At 41.0% G+C, this 9,279-nt stretch overlaps 1 protein-coding gene across 1 annotated transcript in view; it reads right to left on the reverse strand.

Moving 5' to 3' along the window:
* Positions 1-9,279, reverse strand: part of PUDP (pseudouridine 5'-phosphatase) — a 144,131-nt gene that overhangs the window by 79,778 nt on the left and 55,074 nt on the right. Inside the window, exon 2 of the mRNA XM_019525012.1 lies at positions 4,847-5,065. Coding sequence (XP_019380557.1) covers positions 4,847-5,065 — 219 coding nt within the window. The remainder of the gene's footprint in view (positions 1-4,846; positions 5,066-9,279) is intronic.

Consider the following 9,279-nt stretch of genomic DNA (forward strand, 5'->3'; position numbering starts at 1 on the left):
ACCCCCCCCCCACCAGTTAAACCATACCTTTTAAAATGTTACTGTTCTACACTTAAAATGTAATGACCAGCTGAAGCCAAAGAAAACACAACTTCACCTGGGAGTTTCAATAGGTTTAGCCAGCATTATTTTCACATACAGGGGAAAGGTGAAGCTAAGCTTTTATAAAAAGCCCGAAGCTACTTGCATAAACAAATTATGAAGAATGAACTATTCCCCTTAAATGTATAAGAATATTTTATATGTTCTCTGTGTTTACTTATATTTACAGCATAAGGGATTCAAACTCTTTAAAAAACACTGTAAAAAGATATGTGAGCAGCATGGGTTTATTAAGGTGGTATCTTTTATTGGACCAATTGCATAAAATAATCACGCTATGAAATTTTTGCCTCTTCCATACTTTCTAGATTAGCAGGTTACAACATCATTCTTACACTACGCAAAAACAGGGACAAATTAGTTTATGCATCTAAGAGTCTTGGCAGATGTTACCTCTATGGCATGATTGTGTTAACTGTGCCATACGTTGTACCAAGTCAAGCATTCAGTCTATTTATGACATGATAAAATGGCAAACCAGCCACAAAGACATCCCCTCATTAATGTATAATAATGGTTTGTATTGTGATTTAAATTGAACATGTAGCATGTATTCTAGACGCTGTGTCCCATCCCAAAGATCAGCTGATCCCTGTGATTAGGCACAAGGAAGTCTGGGCCCCAAACTAGGGCCTGGGGCTTCCCCCTGCTCAGTTTAACAATCTGGCACTCTCTCCTACCCAGAGGCAGTCCTGTGTCCCAAGTCTAGGACCTAGGGCTGCCCCGTCCCCATTGAAAGACATATATGGAGCCCAGCATGAGTGATCCAGTTCACCATGATGGACTTCCCATACCAGCAGTTGTACAATTGGGATCTCTGAGATTTTAAGCCTGATCCCAAAAATCTCAGGTCTTGCATGTATGTCTCGCATAGCAGGATGCACTGCTCTGGGAATCAGGTGTAATAGTCCTCAGTTCCAATTTTTAACAAACATTTAAAAAGAAAAATGGTTCTCATGAAAAAATATTATTGCATTTGTTCTGTCTGCCTGCCTTTAGTATTCTGGGTCACTTGTTCATTTGTGGTACCTTTCCTAATCTTCTCCCCGCTTCATTTCATTTTCCCTTCATTAATGTTGTATTTTACAAGACTCTGCCAAACCATCACCTGCTCTACTGCTAATTCTTCCCATCTTTGCATGTATGTCTGTGTGTACCTCCTTTCATCACTTCCTAAACATTTGGAGCTTGTCTATACCACTGAGCTGATATAAGTATAGCCCTCAGTGGAGACTCCGCATAAGTCAGCAAAAGGCAATTTTTCTCCTACTATAGCTATCCTGAACAACACTGGCTAAACAGACAAAAGCAGTCTTCTGACAGCATAGTTGCAGCTGACCAGAGTATATTGTTGGCACAGCTATCATAACTAGGGCTTTGATTTCTTTGTGCTCCTAACAAATACACTGTACTACAAAACCTGTGTAGACCAAACCTAGGCATTGCTTCTTACTCCTCTTACAGTTCTATAAATCCTTTGTTTTCTTTTTTTCCCTACGCTTTCCTTGAATATCCAGCAAAACAGTAATTTAAATGTTCCCTGCATTCCTCCTCCCCTTCCAGTGGCTGCAGTTGCTTTTCTTCTCCTTCTGAATGTACTAGTAGCAGTGTGCATGGAACTAGACACTTGAGCCCTGAAGCATGAAGCCAGAGAATCTCCAGAGATTGCAATTAGGGTCCAATTCACTCTACTGCAATAACAACTAGAACAAAAGCAGCAGCCTGTGAGCACAGCATAGACTCTGGGAGAGGGCAGAGGTTTGCTGCCCGGTCACACGTACATTCATAGGTACACACACAGATGAATAAACACGCCTTGTACTGTTTAAATTAATTTTGTGTATATGAATCACCCATGTCTTTTATGATTCATGTTCAGTTGTGCATGAATGAAAACCTTGAGGAAAAATATAACCTCTGTGAGAGGATGCTTCTCTATTCTGAACTGTTTAGAGCTCCTACGTTGAAACTTATGTCGGAGAAAACTATAACTCTTTAAGGTTCGAACACCCATTTAAAAATAATAATAATAATCAGCTAATATTAATGCTCTGAACTGTAGCAATTTGATTGGATTTCTGGTTGGTTTGATTATAATCATTTAAGATTATAAAGTTATTCCCCAGTAGAAACCCCTGTTAGCCCATGGTAGAAAAAAAAAATCTCACTTCACAGGATAAACCATCCACTCTTTTAAATCGCAAATTTTAAAATATTTTTGATGTAACCTGACACATTAAAGCATTTGGCAGTCACAGCTCACCACTGGCATATTTCCACAATCCTCAAGTGAAATAGTATTGCTGTTATGACAGCAAGAGAGCGATGAGGATGGAACCAACCACCACTTGCTGTGACTGCTTGGAAGACCTCAAAAATAATTTCCTTTATCTACCTGTTTCTTTGTCATCATGAAATTTTCTTTAGGAGTGTTATCTAAAATGCTGCACTACTCTTGCACTCGGATATAAAACAAAAGTAGAGCTAGAACTTAGGGAAGCAAGTAAAACATTTTCCTTGCTTTCCCTTTTGTTAAACAGTATCAAAGATTCTCTACCGATGGCACGTTGATCAGTTTTCTAAGCAGTGTTTTTCCCTTCTGCTCTCTTTAAGGCATCCAAATGCCTCCTCAAGAGGTATGAACTCTTCATTCACTTCATGAATAAACTTACCTTAATGTTAATGCCTGTTAATTCCATCCATAATCAGTCAGACATATTAAAAAAAAATATAGAGTGCCACTTGCAATTCCCAAACAGATCTATCCTTTGAGATTTCTGAAGCCTAACTAAGATTTCTTTGAAGCTGGAATCAAATACCAGCAGCTGTAAGGAGTCCACAGGATTTAAAACTTAAATGAAAATTTCAAAAAATCCTCCACTCAGTCTTTCATGAAGTTCTAGCCAAACTCATGGTCTGTAAGAGTTTTATACCGAAAACTATTACTGCTTTCATTACAGACTGGTTCTTTTGTTTCTGTGGAAAATAAAACAGATATCTAATTTATATATTTAAATGATGTAGCATTTAACCTCGGAACTAAGTATATATAGTAAACTCTCTGGATGCATCTACATGTGAGCTTTATGGAGTAGACTAATTAGCTCTGCAGTTAAGTGCCACCAGCTACACATGCACTAGTATGAGGGTGCAGTAAACTAATTAACACCACCGTTACTGTCAGGAAGTCCCTGACAGTACTATCTTACAGTGGAGTAAATAACTGAGCTGAAATGCATGTGAAGATGCTGGCCATAGACTTAAATTGCACCTGGTCAGCCAGCCTAAGGCTAGACTCCTGCCTGCCGCCTAGTCACACAGCTCCGCTCTTGCAGCAACCTCATGCTCCAGCCAGCCTCTCCACCGTCCAACTTCACCATCTGAAGCCCAAAGCTGACCCCTATGTCCCCCACCAACCATGGACTGCTCTGCTCAAGCTCAAATTGCTGTTATCCTGGGTGCACATGTAGATGCTGTTCCCAGGAGCAGTTTACTGCAGCTCAAACTGCTCCGGAGCTTTGCATTAATTGCATGTGTAGATGCACCCTCTGGGTAGAATACTCACTTCAGGCAATACTCCTATTAATTTAATAGGAACTAGAATTTTATCCTTCAAATCTATTAATGCACACTTACATATAAACAGTGAATAGGCATCCAAACAAAGAACTGATAAACTGGTGGAGCTTCTAAGATGTGTAAGCTGAAGAAAAATGAATGCATGTCAGGGGTGCCAAAGCATGGCGCATGAAGTAATTTTGCTTGGCGCGCACAGACTTCTGCGAAGGGACTGGGACTGCACTGCCACAACCAGGATCGGCCCATTTGTAGCTCTCCCACCATCTGCCCCTAGCACGCCAACATCTTAGAAGTCAAAGTTGCACTCCACCCAAAAACACTGCCAATCCCTGGTATATGCTATGTGGGCCAAACCAGCTGAGTTTGTAAGCTTTACCCACTAGTTACACTCAACTTTTGTTTTACAGGACTCCCTTTCCTATTAAGCTATTAGAAAGTTATATACAGGCACACATTTAAGAAACAAACACATGCTACACTACATTAATACACCATGAAGACTGCAAGAACAAACATACAAACAGTCAAGAAGCAGAAAATGCCAACTGTTAAGGTAGTTACGGTGACAACAGCTAAGCTACTTCACACACGTTATCTATCCGCTGTTGTTAAGTGTTACCATTAAATATTGATCTATGTTCCAGAAACACTTGGTTCATACTCTAGGTTAGTAACAATGTAGCTTCTGGATTTTTTTTGTACATTTCAACTTGAAACATGTAAGTGAACGAATTCATTTATCCATGTTTGTATAGGCATGAGCTTTGTTATGACCTTAACAAACACACACCAGTGTGCACCCACAGCCAGATTTTAAAATAACTTGTTGAGTTATACAGCTGCTATCAACTACTGTAAATCAGAGTTTAAATTATAAATCTGACAACACTCATGCATATTTATCTTGGGGGTTTTTTCCCCCGAGTTCTTTAAAACATGTATTAAGAGCAGCTGTTCTCGAAATGTGTAAGCAAAAGCTCTCTGCATCCCCAGGAGTTTCCTAACAAGCAAATACCATGCCATTTTGAGTAAACCCTGCCAAGTCAAGAGTAGAAATACCAGGTCTGTAAGAGAAGCTTCTTTGTGAAAGGAAGTTTAAAACTCTATCATGGCCTGTATATACATAATTTCATATGAAGTCATTTAAATAATAAAGAGAAAGCACCTGGCATCAATGCAGCACTAGGAAATATTTTTTCCTGCTTCATTTTACTCTCATGCAGCAGCTCTTCTTTGGTCATCGGAAGCTCTAGAATATCTCGAATAATCTGTGCTCCCTCCAATGCTTTTTTACCCATGACTAAGGATTTCACCTCCCACGTGTAGGCTTTTCCAAAACGCTCACAGATTTCTTGGAATACAACAGTGTAGAGACGTTCAGTGTCTGAAAAAGAAAGGCAAAAAAAAAGGAGTCATTTATAACATGCAAGACTCATCCTTTTCAGTCTGAACTACTGCTTCTATGCCCCAAGTCTTCCCAACTGAGGACCCCATTCACCATCATTTAGGAGGCACAGAAGTATACCTAAAGCAGCACATCCTGTCAGCTCTCGCCTTCAATGCAGATTTGCATCCAGACTTCTAGATCAACACAGATCACCAAGCCAGTATTCTTTAAGGGTAACAGTCCCATGATATAAGAAAATGCTCTACAGTGAAGAACTGTGGCCACAGACAAACATACATTTGTAGCAGCTTCACAAGGGAAGAGTTGGGGGGCTGCTGTTCAGAATCACACAAGCTGTTAGGCTGTAATGGTTAGGTATAAATGACTTTTAAGGATACAAGTGTGCTAAATCGCCTCAACTTTGACCTTGAACAAAGCAGGGTTAAAGTTGGAGTGGATTTGCTGTACCTGTATTGCTACAGGCACCAATACAAGTAACAGTTCTAGATCTTGGGCAGTCCTGAGCAGCAGCTGCCCCTCCCTTTTTGAAACTGCTTTAAGGGTACAATTGTCTACCCTCTGTGTGGACTTGCTCTTTCACCAACTTTGTCTTGCATAGGCTTACAGATAACCAATGCCATCATTAGGATACCATGTTTATTCTTCAATGAAGGAAGAAAATCAGAAAAGGAATGCTGGTACTCAAGGGATGTCATTACATATTCCATTTAAACTACAAAAAATCATTTTAAAGTTATTTAAAAATGTCTTTGAACAGATGCTTCAGAGTTCCTTTAAAAGATACTACAGTCATTATTACAGCACCGCTGGCACCATTACATTTACATATGATTGCATTGCCCACACACCCGCACTTCTAATTCCGGGGGCTTCACTGTAAGCGTTAACTCTAGGCTATATTTTGCCATACAAAGAATCCTTAGCTTGGGGAAGATCTTTGCATTTTAAGTCTGATTAGTTTAAAAAAACCCAAACAAACAAAACCCCTACTAGAGTACAACTTTTCTGGGGCTGGGATTCGTTATGATGGTGGATAGGTCCAATCAAAAATAATGAAGCTAATTAAATATCTGAATTAATCCTCAAATACTTTAGTTTAGTATAAATATAATCTCTGCAAGAACACCAAAAGCCAGTTTCTTACCATGCTTTTATTTTCTCTCTTCAAATTGTCCCTTGCATAGAAACTTTTCAGCTTAAGTTTGAGGTAATAGTAAAATAAACAATTTATCAGTCTGCTTCCTCTTCCCCCCTCCTTCCCCATCTTTAAAAAAAGCTTCCTACATTTACTGATGAAAGCTGGTGAGAAAACTGTAGACACAACTTTTAACCTCACTGAAACAAGGTGCCTAGAAAAAAAACATTTAGAAGGGATGAGTGAGAAAATGGTCAATGTTTTCTTGAAAAAAAAAAAAGAGAGAGAGAACCTTTCCCTATAACAGGTATGTCATAGGATGGGGTCCTTAAGGAAGGCCGCGTTACCCTTAGGGACCCTTAACTGTGCCAGTTCGGCCTGCTGGGCACCCTCTATTCTCGTTCTGCGCCTTACTGGCACCTGGGTTCTGTGCACCCCAAATGCTGCGCCCTCTCTAGCACCAGGGTCTGTGCACCCCAAGTACAACGTCGTGAACTCTCTGGAGCCGGGGGTCTCTGCACCTCCCAAAGGGGTCTATGTACCCAAAAGTGCTGTGCCCTCTCTGACGCCGGGGTCCCCACACTGCAGTGGGCCCCCTATGAGGTCTCCTCCTTCCCCAAATAGCTTCACCCAAACCACCCATCTTACACAACAGCAAACAAAACACAAGCCCCTGGGCTATAACATAATACAAAAGGTCAGGGTGTGCTCTGACCCTTTTAAAAGGAGCAGATTTGGTCCTTGGCACTAAGTGTCTAATAGGCCAAGGTACCTGTGGAGCTCATGGAGCCCCCTTAGCCCTAGGTGCAGCATACCAGGCAGTTACAGCATTACTGGGCACTTCCTCCCTGGAGGTTCCTTCCCCTCTAGCTGCTAGCAGGAAACTGCCTTCCTGGCCTCAGACCTGGGGTTTCTATATGAGCCAAGCCCTGCCCCTTCCTGACTGCTGGCAGGTGTGGGCCAACTAACTCATTCTGGCTGCCCTGGTAATCAGCAGTTGGGGCTCCCCACTTCCAGTTTCAGCTTTTTAAAGAAGCAGGGCACCTAAGTGCTCCACGACAAGGTACAGCTGACAAATAGAAGACTTTTAACAGTTTTGCACTCCCCTAAGATCTTGATAGAAAAACAATAATTTAACAAAAAAGAGTGAGACCAGAAGGGCTTTCATAAAGCAAAATAAGCAATCCAGGTTTAACTCAAACCTGCTTTCGTTTGTTTCTGTTTTTCTTACCCGCAGTTTATTTAAACACTTTCAGAGACTTTAGGCTAAGTTTTGCAATTTTGAGCAGAATTGATCTATACCACTGGCAGACTGGAACACTGTATTGAAACAAACACTTTCTGGATTAACTCCCATTAAAACAAACAATCAAATCCCCTTCCCTTCATTAAAGACTGCACTTGCCAACTATTTCCTTTTATTTTGGTAAATTAGATTTAACAGAAGACAAATTGTGGACATTCATAGTGAGAATGTCTTCTTCTCAATGCTTGGCAAGTATTATACGGACAAGATGTATGTTGCTCAAAATTTAAATTCTAGGCCAGGTACAAATATTCAAAAAGCCCAAGGCAGAAGGGATCTAAGTTACACACTTTACTCTAAGCATCATAGGTTAGTTCAGGAGTGAGCAGAACACACATCTGCCCTTTGGAGGGGAGGGAGGGCACACAGGCTGCCTCCACTGGCCAAGGACAGAAGGTTGGAGGTGCTCCCAAATACTTCCCAGTAGGCTCCCTGCTGCTGAACACAGCCCAGTAGCCACCCCTGATTGGCTGCCAGGTCCATGTGACAGAATCCTCCATCCAGCCTCACCCCCACAATTGGCCAGAGGCAGCCTACAACTGGCCAGAGGCAGGACATGTAGTTGGGGAGAAATTCTGTGCTGGCTAGGGTCTGTGACAGCCAGAACAGCTGAGCGTAAGCTCAGTTCCAACACACCTCCTTGACAGTGGGGACTTAGCAGGGGTTAGGATGATGGTAACCAGAAACCTAACTTGAGTCAGTAGGCAATCTGGTACAGAAGTTCTATAAACCAATCTAACCTAAATCGATTAAATCTGATACTAGATCAATCCAGGTCTACCTTAGACTAGGTTCTACCATTTTTAAACCAGTCTACGTGCGCTGAACTTCAGTTACATATGTAGACCAGTTTCCAATCCCTTGTTTCAGTTTATGCACAACATCTGTGCATCTGTAACATGGCTATAGTACACAGGGAAGACTGAAGAAAGAGGGACAACAAATAAAAACTTGGTTGTAGTCTGACAAAAGCCACATGCTTTGCCGCTATACTCCATTAGTCTATATATTAGTTCACATTAACTACTACTTATGAACTACTACTATTAGATTGGTCTTCTAGTCCAAAGACCAGCAGATGGTTCCAATTTGAAATCAGTGACAAACATCTGGGTTATTTCCTGTCATCTCACCTGGAGTCAAGTGAATCCAAACAGTGAAGAAATACAGCACTATAGTCAACTCCACAGTATTTTAGTTTCAGGGTTCTGTTTCAATAACTAAAATTAAAGTTGACCTAGGAAATTCAATAAAGGCCATTTTACTTCGGTGTGCGCCATACCAGCTTTGCAAATGGATCAGAAAATAACCTTCAGGGTAGAGGAAAAAAATGCCTTCTCTAACATTCATGGCAGACACTGTTTATATAATTTAATGCAGGGAAAAAGTTAAGTTCATTACAGGTATTATCATGGTTGGCCCATAAAACACACAGGTTATATATCACAACGCCCATCTAGATCAGCAGAAATTCAAGTGACTTGGCTCTGAAAGGTGCCAAGACTGATAGCCTTAAGAAGCGAAAAATGAAAAAGAAGATCTGCTCATTTGGCACTATCAAGTGGTGTTCTCCGCAAGCTACGGCGAAGATGAATAACAGCATAATGCATAATGCTTAAGATACATTACAGTCCCACTTTTCCTGTGTTTGTGAAGTAGGAAATGTAATTAAATCTTCTCACATTCACCAATAAGCAGCAAACGTGTGTGTGTGTGTGTGTGTGTGTGTGTGTGTGTGTGTGTGTGTGT

The sequence above is a fragment of the Gavialis gangeticus genome, unplaced genomic scaffold (assembly GCF_001723915.1).
Source record: "Gavialis gangeticus isolate Ggan-Ray unplaced genomic scaffold, GavGan_comp1, whole genome shotgun sequence".
Taxonomy (NCBI): Eukaryota; Metazoa; Chordata; order Crocodylia; family Gavialidae; genus Gavialis; species Gavialis gangeticus.